The sequence below is a fragment of the Cryptomeria japonica genome, chromosome 10 (assembly GCF_030272615.1).
Source record: "Cryptomeria japonica chromosome 10, Sugi_1.0, whole genome shotgun sequence".
NCBI lineage: Eukaryota > Viridiplantae > Streptophyta > Pinopsida > Cupressales > Cupressaceae > Cryptomeria > Cryptomeria japonica.
In genome coordinates this window covers 546,638,931-546,660,029 of record NC_081414.1, presented here as the reverse complement: position 1 = coordinate 546,660,029, position 21,099 = coordinate 546,638,931, and the positions used below count along the sequence as shown (strand labels likewise).

The window sequence follows — 21,099 nt, the reverse complement described above, 5'->3', positions numbered from 1 at the left end:
TTCGCTCTCCTGTAAATATGATTGGCAATGAAAGTCTCGAAAGAGCCGACCATTTGCAAGGCTTCTTCTAGAAAATCATTGAGTATCTAGTTGGGTGTTTCTCCTTTCCTAACTGTATTGATCACTATTGCTAAGTCTCCCTCAGCAATTATAGTCCCCAGCCCTAGTTCCTTGCACTTCCTTAAACCACAGATAAGAGCCCTCAACTCAACTTCATTCTTTGTGCCCCAAGGAAGAGGTTTAAACAAAATGCACAAAAGTCTTCCCATTCCAATCTCTGTTGATACATCCTACCTCAGATGACCTTGGGTTGCTCCTCGAGGCACTATCAACATTCATTTTATACACCCTGATTTGAGGCCTCTCCCACATGGCCAGCTCCAACTTTTGAAACTCCTCCCCTCCAGAACATGTGACTATTGGATTACTTAACCAATGTCGTCTCTTTTTTATCTCAGCATCCCATACTATGAAAGAGGAACAATGAGGAAAATGCTCCCTGATATTCCTATTCGCCACTTCCATGATTGCCACCTCCACATTGTTTAGAAAGGAAGCAAGTTTCAATTCCTTATCCTAAAATAATCTCCAATTCCTTTTCTTCTAAATATCCCACATCAGAATGGATGGACGTGTTATCCATAGATTTTAATAGGTTGTTGTCCTTAAAATTGGCCAACTATTGAATAAATTGAGAATATCATTTGGTAAAGCTTGGTAAAGCACTCACCAAGCCAAGTTTCACACACAACCAGAGTTCCCAAACTCGCCGCGAGTCAGGCGAGTTAGCCGAGTTGGCGAGTCGAGTCAAGCTCGGCGAGTTTTGCTGACTCAGGGCTCGGACTCGGTGGGTTTTGGGCATAACTCGCCGAGCCCGAGCTCCAGGACTCTGTCGACGACATGCCAAATTTCGTTTTTAAAAAACAAAAAAAAAAGCTTTTTCACTTTTTTTTTTTTTTCAATTTCTCTTTCATCTAACCCTAAAAGGTCTTCTAATTGCTAGTTGTGAGAAGAAGAGAGGAAAAATGAGAGAGAGGAAGGAAAAGAAGAGGCCATAGGTTTGCAATCAGCAAGGAAGAAGAGAATCAAGGAGACCACAAATCACATTGGGGAGGCCATAGGCTTGCATTGAGAGCATCAAGGAGTCCATAGCAAGACTTCTCAACTCATTTGAAAGAGGTAAGTGTTAAACTTTGTAGATTTTGTTGGTTTTTTTAGGTATGTTAATGGATTTTTTTCATTTGTTTGTTAAATTTTTTTAGTTTAACAGTTAACTTTCCAAATCTTGAATGTGTTTATTTTTTTAGCTTAACTTCACTGAGAGAAATAGAATAATAGCAAAGTGCAAACCCTACATTTTTTTAGAAAAAAATTGTAAACATGTATTTACAATTTTTTCTTAAAAAAAAGTAGGGTTTGCTGATTTTTTCTATTAGTTTATAACTTTATAAAATTTTCTTATTGCAGCAGCCTTCACGTTTAAAAAACATTCATTTTTCACAATGCCTAAGAAGGATGAGGCTTGAAAATATACTGAAGACTTTATTAGCAAACAAAAAAATCAAACAAAATGTTTTTTTTGTAAAGAAATTAATTTTGGTGGCATCAATAGATTTAAATACCATATTGCGGGCATACCTGGCCATGATATTGAGGTATGTAAGAAACAAACTGCTGAGGCAAAACGTTTTTGCTATGTCCAATTAGAAACACATGAACAAGAAAAGTTAACTAAGAAGAGGCAATTGGAAGAGTTAAGTGTTATTGGCTCCCATGCATCCACATCCGTGTCTGCATCCACATCCGCAGGCTGTGTTGGAGAGGGTTCTTCCATGCATCCCTTTCGTCCTAGTGCTAGTGCTTCTACTTCTACTCCTCCGAGTGGCACTATTACCTTTGGCCCTAGAGTTCGGAAATCCAGGTTGGATAGTTATCTTGTGCCACGCAGTACTTCTGGGGCACAACCCTTGCTTGAGAGCATGGGTTGGAACAAGGAGGTTCATGATGCTGCAAGAAAACAAATTTGCAAGTTTTGGTACTTTTGCAACATTCCATTTATTGCAGCTAGGTAATTCTTTTTTATTTGATTGCTTTAAGTTTAAAAGTAAATTTATAGTTTGAAGTTGAAGTTTTGAACTCTACTTTGTCTAATCATAATCTATTTGTGACAGGTCTCCTTATTGGCAAGGCATGGTAGATGCCATAACCATTTGTGGTGCGGGGTTTAAAGCCCCTACTAATGCTGAGTTGAGTGGCCCCCTCTTGTTAGAGATGGTTGAGGATATGAAAGTTGAGCTAGAGGACCACCGACAGTCTTGGAGCCGAAAGGGTTGCACCATCATGACAGATGGTTGGACGGATAGGAGGAATAGAACACTCCTAAATTTTCTTGTTTCCTGTGGAGGTGATTGATCATGATTCATTCTAATTTGTACTTCCCTAAATGCAGTGAATAAATTAAATTTTGATATGTTGAAACTCTATTTTCAGGATCCACCATGTTCTTGAAGTCTATTGATGCTTCCTCACATGTGAAAAATGCCACATACTTATGTGAGGCTATTGAGGAAGTCATACAAGAGGTGGGGGAAGAAAATGTGGTACAGGTGGTGACAAATAATGCAACAGGCTATGTTGTTGCAGGTAAACTTTGAACCTTTCAAGTCTTGAAGGAGAGGCGTCTATGATTATTTAAAATTTTCTTAACACATCAAAATTTCTAATTAATTTAAAATTGCTGTAGGTAAACTTTTGATGGAGAGGCACCCGAAAATTTTTTGGTCTCCATGTGCGGCCCATTGCCTTGACCTCATGTTGGAGGATATTGGTAAGCTTGAATGGGTGAGATCAATAGTTGAAAGGGCCAAAAATATCAGCAAGTTTATCTACAATCATGCATTGGTCCTTAGCATTATGAGGCAATATACGGGGCAAAAGGAGTTGGCTCGTCTTGGTATCACGAGGTTTGCCTCAAACTTCCTCACACTGAAATCCTTGATGAAATCAAAGGCGGCTTTAAGGCGTATGTTTGTTGGTGAGGAGTGGACTTCCTCATCCTATGCTATGACCACTGCAGGGATAAATGTGGTAATTTGCATTTTGGATGAGCCAAGTTTTTGGACCTCCTGTGGAGAAATCGTGTAGGTAAATTTATTACAATTTAACATTTGGTATCTAGTATCTACTATTTAGTAATTTAATTTTAATTTATTAACAATTTAACTTTGTAATTTTTCTTTTTTTTATTTAATTTGTGACTTAATTGTTTTTGTTTAACATTAGGTGTAGGTCACTGAGCCCCTCGTAGTTCTCCTACGAGTTGTTGATGGGGAGAAGCCCTTTATGGGCTATATATATGAGGGTATGGATAGGGCCAAGGAGGCCATTAGGTCCATATATGCAGGAGATGAGGATAAGTATGGCCCCATTTGGGAGATTATTGATAGGAGGTGGCAGAACCAGCTTCACAGGCCCATCCATGTAGCAGCCTATTACCTCAATCCAGCATTTCGATTCCGTGATGACTTCAAGTCGGATGAGGAGGTTCTTAGTGGCCTGTATATAGTGGTACAAAAGTTGTGTACTGATGGCACAACCTCAAGTACAACGCTCCAGCTAGATAAATATAATAATCATGAAGGGGCAATCTTCGCAAGCAACATGTGCATAGAGGCTCAGACACAATTGCAGCCAGGTAGAAATATATGTAAACTTAAGATTCTTAAGTTTATGGCTTATGCATTTTAATTTTTGATTTTATAATCTAGCCTTAAAGTTGGAAATGAGTTTGATTTTTTTTTCTTTTCGTTATTTCAGATAGATGGTGGCAAATGTTTGGGCCCTCAACCCCAAACCTTCAAAAAACTGCCATCCGTATCTTGAGTCAGCCATGCAGCGCTTCTGGATGTGAGCGCAATTGGTCCATGTTTGAGCACATCCACTCGAAGAGGCATAATAGATTGTTTGTGGAGAGGTTGAATGATCTTGTTTTTGTTCATTACAACCTCCGTCTTAGGACCAGACAGATTTTGGACACTGACTCCTCTCCGATCACTTTAGCGGAGATTGATCCAGAGTCTGAGTGGATCACTGAGTCTACCGATCCCGTCTTCACTGAGGAGGACCATGAGTGGGTTGACCAGGCAGACAGAGAGGCTGAGGCTGTGGCTATGGCAGAGGAGGAGGATAGAGCACGATCCGGCACAGGCACCTCACAGGCGGAGACTATGGCTACTCAGTCATCCAGGACCTACCTTAGACTCATTTGTAGGAGGTAGACAAACTACTCTGAGGCTGAGGATGAGCTAGAGCCTGAGCCATAGACTTGTTTTTGTTTACAGTCACATATATGTTTGGGAACATTTGATGTCATGGATTTTATATACATTTGACAACATTTATAACTCTATATATCTATGTTTTCTATTTCCTTCAGCTACAATTTACATTTCTACGCATGTGATGGATGCATGTTTATGTGTGTGATCAAATTAGCTTCTATTTGATGATGGTATAGTGTCTTTAAGCTTTATTCAATAATGGGTGCATGAAACAAGTTTTAAATCGTTAAAAATCTTTAAATTTCAAGGGTTTTTTATTTTGCCGAGTCATTGCCGAGTCATTGTCGAGTCACGAGTCGAGTCGGCCTTGCCGAGTCCGAGCCGAGTCTGAGTCTGGGAACTTTGCACACAACCATTGCCAACAATCCTATTAGAAAGGACAACCTAGGAATAGATGATCCACTGACTCCTTTGCCCCCTTGCAAAGAACACATCTACTTGGTCCCTCATAACACATTCGTTTGAATTTGTCAGTCATGAGGATTTTCTTTTGTGAAGCTGCCCAAGTGAAAATAACCGCTTTTGGTAAGCAATATTTATGCCAACACAAATGTAATGGAAGCATTGATTCGTCCCTTGCCACTTCTCTAATCAAGATACTATATCCATCCTTGGTGTTGTACTGAGCTAATTTCAACCCAATCCAAAGAATAGTGTCTTGCCCCTCCCACAGGGATACTTGTCTTCCTTGAATATGTTGCTACATCTGAGACACCCCTTCCTTCGATAGACCCAAGGAAGACAATTCCTTCTAGTGCCAGCTAACTACACCATCTTTTACTACCACTTCCATATAGTCTCTCATATGAACTCCTTATCCTTGCTTGAGAGAAGCCTTTATCACATCAATTCCATCTTGGCTATCTAGGATTGCATACCCACACCAAGAATCTTCCCAGAACAAGGCTAAGCTGCCATCATGGATATCCCATGTGAGATAATCCATGGTCAGTGGCCTACACTCTTTCATAAAGTTCCAAATTCTCAATCCATGTGGAGGGTTCGTGATGATGAGAATGTCTAATGAGTTTTCATCCTCCAAGTATTTGTTTTGAAGGAGTTTGGCCCATTTACTTTGTGGGTTCTTAAACATCCTCCAAACCAATTTGGCTCCCAATGCCTTATTTTGTAGGTTCATCCGCCTGAGACCAACTCCGTCAGCTTCTCTAGTTTGGCCGATTTTATTCCATGAAATCAAGGCTACTTTATCTTTTTCCGAATTACCTTTCCAAAAAAATTTCCTCATCTTCTAATTCAAATTATGGTTAGCCCTTGCTAAGAAAGATAAACAAGACATTAAATAGATAGGAATAGCAGATAGGATGACTTTTAGCATGGTTAGCCTTCCTACTCAAGACAGCCAGCATCCACTCCAAGATGTCTTTCAGTTGGAAACTCTTTTGCAAAGAGGATCCCAAATTTTGGTTGATCGGATACCTCTGTCCAGCGGCACTCAAGGTAAGTGTAGGGTAATTATCCCTTCTTGAATCGCCAAATTTTGGTGATTTCTAGTTCTTTTCTGTTTGAAGTGGAAAAGAAAATAATTTCTGATTTATTCACTCCCACTTCCTGATCAGCCCCCCTTGAGTATAGACTTAATATTGCATTGATTTCTCTTGCTTCCCATCTCTTTGGTGCCCCAAAAACAAGTGTCATCAGCAAACTGGTGATGTGAAATGGGAGGCATACTACTGGTAATTTTAATGACCTCCAAACTCCCTGTCAAATCAGCTTTGTTTAATGTTCTTCCCAAGGCCTCCACCATAATTATAAATAAGAAGGGGGATAACAGATCTCCTTGCCTTATTACTCATGAAGCCTCAAAAAACCCTTTAGGGGAACCATTTAAGAAAACAAAGTATCAAGGATAAATCCAATCTAGCCATGGTCTTGAAAAACCAAAGGCCTCCAATACTTTCATCATGAATCTCTAATCAACCAGATCATAGGCCTTCTTTATATCTAGTTTGATCAACATCCCTGATTTTCTTATTTTTTGAATCGAATGCATGGGCTATTGTGTTTATTCCATCCTATATGGATCTCCTAGGAACAAAACTCGTTTGTTCCTCAGATATGATGTCTGGGAGAATCCTTTTAAGTCTGTTCGCTACTACTTTTGCTATGATTTTGTAGAAACTATTGCATAATGAAATTTGTTTGAAATCTTCTAGTTGAACTACTTGATCTCTTTTTGGTATTAAAGCAAGAAAGGTGTTGCCAAGAGTTCTTAGAATCTCACTTGGGGATCTTGAATCTTCAATTGCTTCTGTCACCTTCCCGCCTACCTCTCCTCAACACTTCTAAAAAAAGGTTGTAGGAAAACTGTGTGGGCTTGGAGCCTTATTTGGATTGAGCTTGATGGCACTATCATAATTCCTTGCTCTGAAAACTTTGCCATTAACAGCTTATTTTGATCATCTGAGATTAGAATGGGAATGTTCTTATTCATTTTGCTTTGAGTTTACAGGCTAGACCCAATCCAATTGTTGAGAAGATCACAAAAATAGTCAAACACATGGGATTTTGTCTCTTCAATATTTTCCACCATTGCCCCATCTCCAAGTTTAATTTGAAATTTTGTTTGATATCCTGGGAGCTTTGGTGTTATGAAAAAATTAAGAATTTCTATCTCCATCTTTCATCCATACTTCTTTGGATTTATGCCTCCAGAAAATCTTCTTTTGCCAGTCAATCTTCATACTCCCTTTATAGACTTTTTTCCAGTGTTACTTGGAAATGCGTTTCTGGCCTTAAGGCACATGTTTCGGAAACGGAAACCGTTTCGGGGACTTGGGGACGGTCGGAAACGTTTCCAAGCCGTTTCCGATCCCCAAAAATTTTCGGAAACCGTCCCAGAAACTTGGAAACGGTCAACACTTTTTTCGGGGACCGTTGACCGTCCTTGGGATTTCTGGGGATGCCCAAGCCGTCCCCTAACCGTCTCGGGGACGGATAGCCGTTTCTGGCGGTAGGGACGATTAAAAACAATTTTTTTAATAAATTTTTTTTCCAATTTTCAAATGCTGCCATTAAAATTTTTATTAAAGAAAACAATTAATTTTTTAAAGAAAATCCCTGATCATAGCGAGTAATTTTTATTTTATTTTTAATAATTAATAATTATTAATAAATAACAAATATTATAATAATTTACAAACTGTCAAATTCAGTAAGCGATTAATTTTTTAATTTTTTTACACAGTTTTGTTTCCATTTCACTGTATTTCAATATAATATAATATTGATATACTATATGATATCGATATAGTATATCATATATGATATCAATATAATACCATATCGATATCATATAGTATATTAATATATGATATCGATAAAGTATATCGATATCATATAATACTATATCGATATTGTAATGCTTTCCCAAACAAAAAAAATAAGAACATTGCTTGGTGGACGAGAGGAGTTCACGGTAGCACTCAGGAAAATAAAAAAAATACTGGTGAAAATGTGAAGTCAGAAACTCAGAAGTGAAAGGGTTATTAGAATTAGAACCAAGACTCTAATTTGTAAATGCTCTTATGTTGCTATGATGAATGTTTACTGTGTTACAATGTTATATAAATTTCAGATATATATATATCCGAGAAAAAAAAAGTCCCAGAAACCCGTTTCCCTGTCCTGGAAACTCGGGGTAACACAACTTTTTTCTTTCAAAATTTTGTCTTGATTCATCCCTAAATCAATTTCTTCTTTATTCAAACTTTCTAACTCTGCTTCCAAGATACTCTTTGTTTCAAAAATGTCTTTGAAATGGAAGCGATTCCATTCCTTCAACTGTTGTTTAGCCGACTTCAGTTTTGTTGCTACTTTGAACAATTTATGAGCCAGCTGCACCTCCTCACACCATTTTGCAATCAGATCAATAAAGTCGAGATGTTCAAACCATATATTCTCAAATTTGAACGGTCATCTACTCCATCTCTTGTCCCCCATTATGCTTAGTTGGATTGGATAGTGATCTGAACCAAACCAATGAAGTATCTCGCTTCCAAGCCCAAATGGAAATGAACGCAAATTGCCCTTCCAAAAACACCTATCTAATTTTTTTGTTATGTTGCTAAAACCAAGATGTCTATTTGGCCATGTGAATTTCCATTTTTGAATTGCAATTCCATCAAATTATTCCTTTCTACCCAAGATTCAAAGTCCACCTACAATAGTAACTTTCTTTGCACTCTTCCTCTTTTGTTACTTCCTCGAAGCATAGCGTCAAAATGTCCCTCCAAGATACGAGAGTCCTGTTGTGCTACGCACATCATGCCCCATCTTAGACAGGGACCCCCTCGCCCCCCCCTTTTTGTCGTAGAGTGCTTTACGTAAGAGATAGGGGGCTCCTGTGAATCGAAACCTCTGGTTATTGCCTCCTACTTGTGCTGAAGAAAACCCGATAAGAAGGAAAATGTCCACACAAAAAGAGCGTTAGAGTCCGACATCCAATTCGTATTTCCTAGCCTCAAATATGCTGACGAAAATGCGAAATGGAGGTCGCGGTGAATGCAAAGGGCGAAAATGAAAATCGTAGAGGTCGAAGTTCGACATTTATTGCTTGTAGTTCTGCATTTCTTCTTATTTTCGCTCTACAATCGCTGAGAAATCTCCCCAAATTTGGATCAAGGGACCAAAGAAAGAAAATATGAAACTATTTGGGCCATTTTGAAAACTTTTTTTTTTGCTATCAAAGCCGAAACAAATGTGAAATTCGAACATCTAGGGCAAGCACGACAAAGGTTCGAATTTTTTATATCTCCTATCTTTGTGCTTTTGTCCATCAAAGCTTGAACAATCACCGAATATAATGATTGAGGTAAATCAAAACAATAAAGTTCGAATCTTTTTGTTGCTCCTCCCAGGCCAAAATTTTTCCCAAATGCCAAAGTTTCCTTTTAGAAGCCAGCAAAAATAATAAAATAGCTTCTATCTTGCCTTTATTCACCAAAGAAAGACTCGAATTAAACCCGGAAATAAGGAAGTATTGGCAAAACGATGAGAAGAGGGTCGAATATTTTAAATTTAAGACATTTTTTTAGCATCACCTCTCAAAATGCCGAACAAAGCCCTTAAACGACCAAATGCTTAATATGAGGATCAAGAAAATAAAATTTGGCCTTATTAACTTAGGTCTTTTTCAGAACAAGTTTAAGGCAAATGCGTTATTAACTTAGGATAGGGGCGCTTCTCTTTCACTTAGCCCTCAAATTGGCCTCCACTCGCCTAAAAATCCCCTTAAGTGCGAAATGTCAAATTAAAGGAAATAAGGGAAAACATTTTAAAAGAAGGAAAGGGCACTTTGCGTTTTGTCCTCAAAAGCCCGAAGTTCTCCCTTCAAAGTGGCCATGGGTTGAGTGAAATAAAGGATGGGTTTGATGACTTACATTATAAGATGCTTTTTACACTTCTTTTAATCACCGAGTTTTCTCCCTTTAAATGGCTAAGTGACAAGTTGAAAGAGATAAAACAAGAGGCGGGCGGGGGTGTTTTAAAATGTCAAGCGACTTTTACACATTTGCCTAACAATACCGAACTTTTCCCTAAATTGGCAAAATGTCGAAGGAAATGGGGCGGCAGTAAAAGAAAAGGCAAGGTGAAGTCCATACACTTGGAGAGAGAAATAAAACACTTTCCTAAGTCGCCTAGAATCACCGAAAAAGGCCCCATAGCAACTCAAAGTGAAACGGCATTTTTAAACACACATTTGCCTCTACATCGCCGGAAATGGGTTAAGGAGGAATTGTGAGCTTCGAAAGACTTGCGTTTTCACTCTAAATTGCCAAATTTTGTCCTTGAAATGCCAAGTGTTGAGATAGAGAAACGAAAAGGGGGGGACATTTTAAAACATCTTGCACTTTTCCCGCAAAATGCCTAACTTTTTCCTTAATTTGGCAAAGTGTGAAATTCAAAATAAAGGGAACTTTTTGGCACTTTTGCTTCTAAATGCCTAAGTTTTCCCTTTAAAGTTGCGCGATCTTGAGTAAAAAATGAAATGAAGTAAAGGAGGTTTGGGTTATTTTAAAAGTAAACATCTTTCATTTTCCCTTCCTATTCGCCAATATGAAGCTCAACATTGCCTTGATAACATTTAATATTTGTTAAAATTACTTAAATTTTTCAAGTTAATTGATTCAAGTTGAACTCGCTTTTGTAAGTCAACGCCACTAGAATGTGCCAAGGGTAAACCTAAAACACAGATTGAAGATGTGATTGTGATCAAGCCGGAAAGTGAAGACGAAGCACAAGCAAGGTGATCACAAAGCATTGAAGAGTGTGCCATCAAGTGGGGACCAAAGTGATGTTGTTGTGAGTCTCTGAAAGGCATCAGTAGAATACTTAGAAGTGGCAGACAACAAGTTAAAATCTAGAACTCAGAAATTACACAACAAAAATTTCCAGAAAGTCATTTTGTTTGTAAAACAATATTTCCTTATTGTAAAACAACTACCTGTGGGCCCCATCAATGCATTTAAAACAAGGGGACACAGGTCAGTTATTCCCAGCTACCTGATGGACCAAATTCATGTAGAACAGTGGCCGGTAGCTGAGGAAGTGGTTGAAAATGGTAGCTGGGGAGTTATGGAGGTTACTAGGCATGGGTTAAAGCTGCCAGGCTTCTAGAAGGAAGATTGCAGCCTCTGGATGCAGTCAATCCTGGCCTTTGAATCAAAATTGTAAAATCTATAAAAGACAGAGTGTCTCTCTTGTAAAGGGGTTAGACAACTAGAAGTTAGAAAGTTTAGACTTTAGATAGTTAGATTTTAGAGGTTAGAATAGTTAGATGTTTCAGCAGTTAGCAGATTAGGAGTAGAATAGGACTGCTGGAAGAAATTGTTGTAATGGTAGTTGAAATCAATATATGAACATTGAAATATGGTGTTTGCTATTTTGTTTTATTCTGTTTGCATGGTTTCCCTTCAGCTGGTTAGTTAGAGTTCAGTGATTTTAACGGTAAAGTGTGAGGGTATTTGATAATGTTTCCAGTTCATACCATTGGGGGCCTGCTGATTGTAGGTCACCATGTATGGTTAGTCTGAACCTCATTATTGTGCTTAGTTCAATTGTAGGTGTTTGTCTCAAGCTGCGCCAAAATTGGGTGCCTGAATGAATTCATGTAGTCTGAAAATCCTTCATTCCTTTGGAGCTTGCACTATCCCCATGAAGTTGAGTATATCTTTGGCGAAGCAGGGGTTAGTTTATGGAAATCTGTCTAGCCACAACATCAACTGTTACTACCATTGTACTTAGGATCCCTAAACCCTTCTCTTTTGTTATTTATTTCCCCAGTTTGAGAATCCCAGCATCGTTGGATGCAGACCATCTTGTTGTAAACGTAAGCCCCCTTGTGTTACCAACAAAACACATCAAATCGCTAAGTTATCCTGCAGTCAAGACTTGATGAATATGAACCTTGAGGTTGTTTTGCAGTGATTGTTTCAATAGCACTTGAACTTCTTTACGCAAGAGAGAATAGGATTGCCACTAAATTCTATTATGTGTTGATCAGAGAGAGTTGGTAACACGACTTAAGCCACATCAACAAGTCCTCGGGCCAAGACTCTATAATTTGATGATTGATCAATTTCCAGCCATGTTTCTTTCTTATTAATGCAAGCAATAGGAGCGTAGACATTTGCTAGAATGAATTGTAGATTAGAAGATAAACTGCGATCCCTACAACTTATCCAATATCTCCCTTCATCTATTTTTTCAACCAAAACTACTTGTGGCCTCTGTAAGGTGGCTAAGCCTCCAAAGGCCCCTTTTGAATGGATCCATTCCCCTTGCCAAAGTCTCAATCTTTTGTTGAAAGGAGCTCCCTCCTCTTTGGACAATTTAGTTTCTTGTAACAAAACCAAATCTACTTCCACTTTCTCCAATTGGCTTTTGACCAATCGTTGCTTGTTTGGGGTGTTTAGATCCCTAACATAATACATAAGGATCTTCATTGCCCATTGGGAAGGTGTGCTTTCTTCCCTGGTCGCAACATTTTTGTTATTTTAACTTGTCCTTCTGCATCATCATCCATATTGCACTTCTCCTGGTTAGCGATCCTACCGGTTTTCCTCTTCTCACGACAATCCAAAAAGCCTTGTTTGCCTTTTTTGGTCTAATTCCTAGGTTTTCTACCTTTTTGCTTTGAGTTGCTTCTACTTTAGGCTTCCTCATAGTCTGGCGTGATAATCTTGGTGCCCCTGCTCCCTCAATCTCACACTATTCTAACACCACTTGAATTTGAAGACCCATTCCTAGATCCGACTCCTCTAACTCAAAACGCCACAAATTATAATCCCAAACAAACCTTCTATCATTGCCAATTCCTCTTTGTTGCTCTCTCCATCATACATTCTTGGATCTGCATCAGAGAGGTTTGATAAAGAGGATCTTGTACTTTCCAGAAGATCCTCTGCTAAGATGTCTCTTATGTCACTAGCAACTAATTCTTTTCCCTTTCGGATTTGGAGTGACTGTTTTTCCCAAAGGATCGAATACTAGCCATGGCCGCCCTGGAAAATAAACCATTTTCTTTTGGCCTGTCTTCTCCCTCTCCCATAGAGGAGAACTGCTTAACATCCTACTCTATGATGCCTTCTAGGGACTGATTTTCTCACTCATATGTGGGACTGTTCTTTGTTTCCAGTGAGAGAGTTGTTGGCTCCTTTACCTCTTCTAGTTTCTTCTTATTGTTTCCATTGGGGTTTACCGACCTCGCTTTATTATCGTCTTTTCCTTGATCTTTGTAGATGTTTTGATGAGCCAGGCTGACCTTGCCTCTTGACTCATAGCTATCCTTTGGGGTTTCTAAAGTTATCCTTTGTCTCCAAGGGCTTGTTTCTATCAAAACCTCGAGCTCCTCCCATAAACCTCCATTAGGATCTACTTCCAAGCAAATTGATTCAAAAGATCTCTCTCATTTCCTATCAAAGAGTTCTCATCCACCATAATAAAGGAACCCAATTCCTATACAATTGTTTTTAGTGCTTCTTCAAACCAATGCTCCATGGGTAGATTGCGTAGTCTTACCCACATTGGGTTTTATCCATCTTCTGCGTTGTCGAGTTAAAGTTTGAAACCTAATCTTCTATGAAAAAACCCAAGCCATCGATTAATTAGTTCCTTCCAGAATTTTCTTTTTTAGATAAGGGGTTTCACATTCCATGACAAAGAAATTATTGAGAAGGATTCTTACCGCTAATTCTTCTACCCCTGCTTCTTTCCACCATTCTATTATTCTATCCTTATCCGTTGTCTTGCCCGCCCATTTGACAAAAAAGGTTGTTTCCTTCAGTCTTTCCTTGTTTTTCATCAATAGATTTGTTGAAAAGATCATGGCCTTCGTTTGCTGCGTTTTGAGATGTGTCCATCGTATTTCCTTTGGACTAGATTCTACATCTTTTGCTGCCCCAACGGAATCCTATTCATGCCAGTCAAGAAGTTTGGTATAGGGTTTTGCAAATTCTTTTGATCAGAATTCTCCTTCCATTGCTGGTCCCAAAACTCCTGTCATTTGCTAACCTCGATTGATTCCCTTTTGCAAAATGCTTCGCCTCTATAAATCGATACACCTCTTAACACCATTTTGCTCCTTCCGAATGCAGCACCATTTTTTCGCTTTTAGAGTTAGATCAAAATGAATACTTATAGACAGCTAACTAAGAAATATTTTTGGCCTTCTGTGCACTTCTTACTGAAAGAGTTAAGCAATGAGTTGGGAACTTGAACTACATGTTCCCAATCATGTCGTCAATTTCCTTCGCTAGCCAAAATCTTTATGTCAATTAGGTTGATTTTTCCTTTCTTTTATTATAATGTTTTTTGTTTATTTAAGATTTGGCTAAAGCATTATTTGTTTTAGTATATGGGCAGCTAGGATAATTGGAAGAATAGTTTAGGTGTGAAATAAATTTAAAATAGTTGCACATAACATGTTAGAGTTTAAAATTGGACAATGGTTTGGATATGAAACCATGTTGAAACTTGTGAAATGACAATGGAGATTAAATGTGAGACTGCTAAAGTATTTTGGTGTAGTCAAATATTTCTTTCTTATTATCACACCCTATAATTGTAATGTTTCAGCCACAAGGCTGGACTCCTTTTAGTCTACAGGTGAAATACCTCTGCATAAACCAAACAAATTATGCATTTTATTGTCACTGCTATATGCCTATTTTGCTATTCATTCAATTATTTTCTTTTTATAAAAGGCTGGCTGAATTATAGAAATTCCTTGTATTTGTATGGCAGTGGTGAAATATGGACATTCTTGAGTCCTGTCTTACCCACCTGAACCTTCATTGTGAGAGATAACAAATAATGATAAATGCTATAGATTGCTTATTCTTTTCCACACTTCCCCACACCATAATGTCTGATATTTTGATATTACAAATAATTTCAGGTTGTCTTATTTTGATGTCATTGTTTAGGGAATGTTCTTAAAAGGTTCATCTAACAAACATATACATACAAGGCATGGACTATATTTAGTTCTGGTAGCATTAACGAGTATGCACTTGCATTTTCCTGAATCTAATCATTCAAAACTGGAGTAACCCTTATTAATATCCTACGAGAACTTAGAAAATGTTAAGCTGAAATGAATCTTTTGTATGGTGTAATTAGAAATCAAAAATACTTTTCTGAGGTTTTTTGCTTTTAGAGATGAATGTATTTAATGGCATGGAAAATTTATACAGCATTTCATTGATCTTTTGCCTAGACTAATTTGCTGCTATATTCTAATTATATTTCCATACCTATGTTTTACATAGGGCTTGTTAAAGGAGGGAGTTGATGGGAATAAACACTGGGCATATGGAGGTGACTTTGGGGACAGTCCAAATGACCTTAACTTCTGTTTGAATGGGCTCACATGGCCAGATAGAACCCCTCATCCAGCACTTCATGGTATATGCATATGCAATCCTTGTTATAGGTTAGACCCATTAGAGTACATCTAAAAGGGGTTCAGAGGAGGCTTAATGATAGAGGACAAATGATAGATAAGGGAAAATAAAGAATTTTAAGATTGTGTTTATTTTTCATAATAGTGTGTTTATTTTTCTTAATAGTGCATACTATACTTTTCTATCAATCTTCTACATCACTGATTTAATTATGCCTTGCAACCTTTCAGAAGTAAAATATGTTTACCAACCAATAAGGATTGCACTAAGGGAGAACACCATTGAGGTATCTGTAGTAAACCTGAAAATTTGATTTTTGATGATGTGTCCCATAACCACAATATCATTACTATGTTATCTAATGCGTGTTGTACTTCTTTGCAGATACATAACCAGCAATTCTTTGGTACAACAGAAACTTTGGAATTTAATTGGTGCCTTACTAATGGGGATGGAAAGGTCTTGGGTTCTGGACTAATAGATTTGCCTTCAATAGAACCTCAAAAAACACACAAAATTTTACTAGTATCGTGTCCATGGTACTCACTCTGGCGTAATTTAGCTATTGGAGAAGTATTTCTAACTATCTCTGCTAAACTTATACATCCCACACGCTGGGTAGATGCTGGACATTTTGTTGCTTCAGAGCAACTTTGCCTTCCTGTTATCCAGAGAATTAGTAATCAAGTATGTACATGCACTTTGCTTTGAAACAACTGTGAGTCTGCAGTTGTTTAGGATCTGCTATCAACATTTTGAATTTCACATTAAAGTTTGATTTTGGTTTGATCAGCTTACCATGTCTGAAAGTACAAGATTAGAGGCTGAACGTTTCAAAGACAGCATTTACATCATTAAAGGAGATGAGTGGCAAATGGAATTTAATTCAAGCACTGGAGTTCTTCAGCAATGGAAGGTAAGTATTCTATAATATATACGTCTGGTTATGTCACTAAATGTTAAGTAAGATATCAAGGAATCCTAATAGCTTAAGCTGGATGTCTGCACTATGTCATGCCATTAATCTTTGCAAAATCTATATCCCTTTACATATCGATTTTTATAATGTATATTAATTTTTCAAACCATGTGTATGAAGCCTTCTTCTTGGAATGTATCCCAAGTAAAAAGATTGTTGCTTTTACTTGATGGAGGTTTGTAATGCCTACCTGCACCAACTAGCTCCAAAGTATGGATTTTTTTTCAGCTTCCCAACAGGTGTCTAGTCTATGGTTCCATATAGGCATTGTTTGTGTAATGTCCCCTTTTGTGATAACTTATGAAATTGGGACAGTTAACTTGCAAAAATCAATTGCAAGAGACTTCTTTCCTCAAAGCCTCACTTAACACTAAAAATGATGATCTATGATACCACTTATGAATGTTTATGTTATATAATTGATAGAATATATATGACAATATCACTGCTATCTCTAATATGACAATTGGATATATGCAAGGTGATTAGGTCTATATATAGATAATGCTAAGATTATCTTGTTAATTTGTATAATCTGCAAATAATATGTGAATTGGATTTTAGATAGCTGCTGTATCTGATATGACTCTAGGAATTATGCAAAATTAAGAGATTCCAATCTGCAGATATATAGGGATGTATGCTCTTCCTGATATATCAATATGAGTTATGCAATGAACTTCTTCCACTGATAATGCTGATATCAAATGCTATGTCTGCTTCTAATCCTTCAAATCATCCAAATATGTAATATCTTCAGGCAAGAGGCTGCTGTCTCTAAATGATTCTTTAATGTATGCAATCACTTGTCTTCGCTGCTCCTTGCATTGGTCTGCTCTGTCTGATTTGTCGATGATATAAGCAGATAATGGTTTTGCTATCACTGGATAGTGATCGGGTTGCTTTTCCGGATGGTAATTTGAATGCTTGCAACGTTAGGGGCTGTTTCTGATATGAAAGGATTTAGCTTGTGCACCCGATATAGTGCCTATGGCATTTGCTCACTAAGAGCGATCCAATCTGGATTATAAAATAAGATACAAACTTCTACAATGCCTGAATGAATGATTCTGATTGGCTTCTTATAGCTTGCAAATTGAATAGTCACCTTGTTTGGTTTTTGTAAGATTGCTTCCTTCACATGTATCCTTTCATTATCAATATGTTACATTATTTAGTTATGCAGAATCTTATGTTTGTTAACGATTCTTTGATAGATGGAATCAAGACTTGTTCATGATTCGATATGGGTTTACTGCTTTGGTGCGAGGAGACTGATGTTTGTAATGGCTGATGATCATGTCTTCCTTCATTCGATTGATTACTGGTGCACCTGATTAGTGGTTTATTATTAGCATGAATTTGATCTTATTACCGCTTTATCAATAATTGATATCATTGATCGGTATGGTTATTGATCACCAATCTGGTATTGGATACCTTATATACTTCAATGGAAATCAATCATCTTATTCACTGAAAGGTTATTGATTCCATGTTTCTTACTTGCTGCCTATTCCTTCAATTAGAGGCCAGGGGTATGTGGTGCAGACACACTTTGCTTACTGAGAGTGGCCTTTTTGTGACAGTGACATGGATGGCTCTCATACATACATAAGAGTATGACTAATAAGTTTAAATCGTTTATTGATTCGAGTTGCCTTCGGGTCCGGAATGGGGACATTACAGTTTGGAGTTGATAAACTGTTGTTAATTGGAAAACAATTAAAGTTGTGAATTGTAGTCATTTCCACTAGAACATATATAATTCAAGGTGATACATGTGTTCTCCCAATGTGTTTAACAGGCAATGTCCAACACTTGAAACATGAAGATGAGAGAAAATGAAATGGTCATTATGGATCGTAGCCTATATGAGCTCTATGTTTTACAAATATACAACATACAAGATGTAGTCATACAATACAAACAATATGCATATGAAATGCAATGGAAATAGAGATACAATATGCACACATGAAAACGATGAAATATCTACAATCTATTATAGTTGTCACCCTAATATATGAGAACACTTGTAGGTAAAAAATTGAATTCCTTCTTGATATCGATAAACATGTTGTTCATTGTCTATAGTGCAAAGTGCAAACCTTAGAACTCAATTTTTGATAATAGATCCTTGGAAATCCTTGAACATATATAGTTAAAAAATAGAATGTCTTCTTGATATCCACAAACATGATGTGCATTGTCTTTAGTGCAAACCTTAGAACTCACTTAACTAAAACAAATGTTATAAATGTCATATCATAAGTGAAATAGTTGTCTGATACTTATTTGTCTTATCATGGTAATTTGGAGGGCAGGGAGGGGGGAGAGAGAGAGAGAGTAGTGTATTGAAAAATAGTGACTGCAAGGTATAGCAGTGAAGGAAGATGCATGAGGGAAAAACCAGTTATGACAAGTAGTTGTAGAAGTTAGATTCCTGCTCCCAAGGATAGTTAGGAGCTAGGATGGATCTTGGAAGAAGTTGAAAATAAAATACATGAGGAATGGATGTACCCTAGTAGATGTTAAAGTGCACAAACTCTCAAATTTCAATGTGAATATTAAGGTATCCAAAGAATTCCTAGCATCCCAATCTTGGATAAAATGCTGAGGAACTAACCATGCCTAAATATGAAATTTTGGGGTCTATGGTTGGTACAAATCACCTTCCAATCAGAAGAGGGTAGGGACAAGATCCTAAACGGTGGCCTTGGTTCATTATGTAAGAGCCTATTCCCTAGGCTTTGATCTAAGGAATTAATCAAGGAAGTGCTAGTTTTGATCTAAATGTACAAATTGCCTCCAAAGCTATGTTTTGAAAGTAACCTTTAAGGTAATAGGTGATTTGTTGGGTGAGTACAAACTACAAATATGGCTCCAATGTCATAGACTCGAAGGAATTTGCCACATATGTAGGATACTTGTCAAGATAGACCTTAGCAAGCCCATCAAACAAGTGAAAAGACTCTATTCCTCCTTGGGCTCATGAATGCACATTTTGGATTGAGTGCCTCCAAAACATATGTTACAAATGTTGGTGAGTGGGCCACATTGCCAAGAATTGTGAAATAGTGAGAAACAATACTCCAAAGCCCAAAACTAGGAGAAGAAAGTTTGGGTTGTGTTGATGTTGCTAAAGTCGTGTTGCTACAACTTCATCCGGCCAACGCAGAATAGAATGTACTCACTGAGTATCCTATCCTCTCTTGAGATAAGGAAATCCCTAGTGCTGTTTTTTAATTGATCAATAGGGACGACCTCAAGGTTTCGATTGTCAGGTCTTGACTGCAGGATAGCTCAATAGTTGATGTGGTTTGCTGGGAGCACAAGGGGACTTACGTTTTGCAACAAGCTGGTCTGCTGCGATTTTCAGACTGGGAAATAAAAGCAAAAGAGAAGGGTTCAGGAAGCCTAAGGACAAGGATGATAACAGTTGATGCAGCGGGTAGATAGATTTCGATAAACATATTCTTGTTTTTGCCAGAGATACACTCACAACTAGACAAGAACTGTGCAATCTCCAAGGGATGAAGGATTTTCAGACCGGAGACATTCATTTAGGCACCCAAATTCTGGCACAGCCTAAAACGAACACTTGTGGTTGAATTGAGCACAGTTTGATTTCAGACTAACCATGCACGGTGACCTACAATCAGCAGACCCCCAATGGTATGAACCAGAAATGCATCAAATACTCCTCCACACTTCACCATTAAATTCCCTGCACTCTAAAATTAACCAGCTGAAAGAAACCATGCAAACAAACTAAAACAAAGACAACAAACACCATATTTCAATGTTGATATATTTGCTTCAGCTGCTATTACAACAATTTCTGCAGCATCTCTATGCTATGCCTAAAATCTAACCTATTCTAACTCTAAAATCCCTCTACAAAACTCTAACCTTTTACAATGAGAGGCATCCTGCCTTTTATAGATTTTACATGTCGAACCGGTGGCCAGGATTGACTGCAACCTGCCTTCTATAAGTTGGCAGTTTAAACCCATGCCCACTCAATTTTCAGTTATCTATCCAACCACCATTCCAACTACCTACAACTATTTGGCTTCAATTTGGGTCTATCCGGTAGTTGATCATAACTGACCTGTGTCCCTTTGTTTTAAAATATCTTGAGCAGGACCCACAGGCAACTCTTTACAATAAAACAGTTTCACTCTCTCAAATTGAATTTTTGGAATTTCTTCCAGCAGTGTATCCTTCTGGGAATGCACATACTTGCTACATTCTGTGTTCTTTCTTCAATCGTGTTGGTGGATTTCAACTTGTTATCCAGGTGGTTCAGCAACACGCTTCCCAATGCTTGGTTCCGATCTCGCGGTCCTGCATTTCATCTTCTTTCTAGCTTCTAGTGCCTAGCTTTGATCGCAATCCCTCTTCGGTTTGTGTTTTGGGCTGATGCTTTAGCTCTTCCTTGACGTCGTTTTCCTGCGAACAATCGATTTCACCTTTAATCAATCAATTTGAAAAATTAATTAAATTAATTTAACAAATATTAAATCTTGTTTAACGACTGGCTTCGTCTCGGTGGAGTTCGGGCTTGAGAAGCTCTGTGAGATGTATCTTTTAAATGCCTCTCTTGTGAGACTTTGCGTTTTACTGAGGGAATTCGGCTATTTGAGCTCAAATGCACGATTTTCACCCTTGGTTAAGGCGAAAATACAGATTCTTTCAAAAACTCGGCCTTTTAAGACAAAATGCAATAATTTTAAGATGCCTATGTTGTATGCCAAAATCGGGCTTGAGAAACCTTTTGGTCCGACTTAACAAGTTTAATTTCGGGTTGAATGATGATTTTGAGAGTTTAAGTCCTTTTCGAAATGTC

At 37.8% G+C, this 21,099-nt stretch overlaps 1 protein-coding gene across 1 annotated transcript in view; it reads left to right on the top strand.

Moving 5' to 3' along the window:
• LOC131060759 (uncharacterized) overlaps positions 1 to 21,099 on the top strand; it is a 297,226-nt gene that overhangs the window by 139,661 nt on the left and 136,466 nt on the right. Inside the window, exons 13-16 of the mRNA XM_057994137.2 lie at positions 15,131 to 15,266; positions 15,496 to 15,551; positions 15,650 to 15,952; positions 16,059 to 16,181. Of these exons, the coding sequence (XP_057850120.2) occupies positions 15,131 to 15,266; positions 15,496 to 15,551; positions 15,650 to 15,952; positions 16,059 to 16,181 (618 nt within the window). The remainder of the gene's footprint in view (positions 1 to 15,130; positions 15,267 to 15,495; positions 15,552 to 15,649; positions 15,953 to 16,058; positions 16,182 to 21,099) is intronic.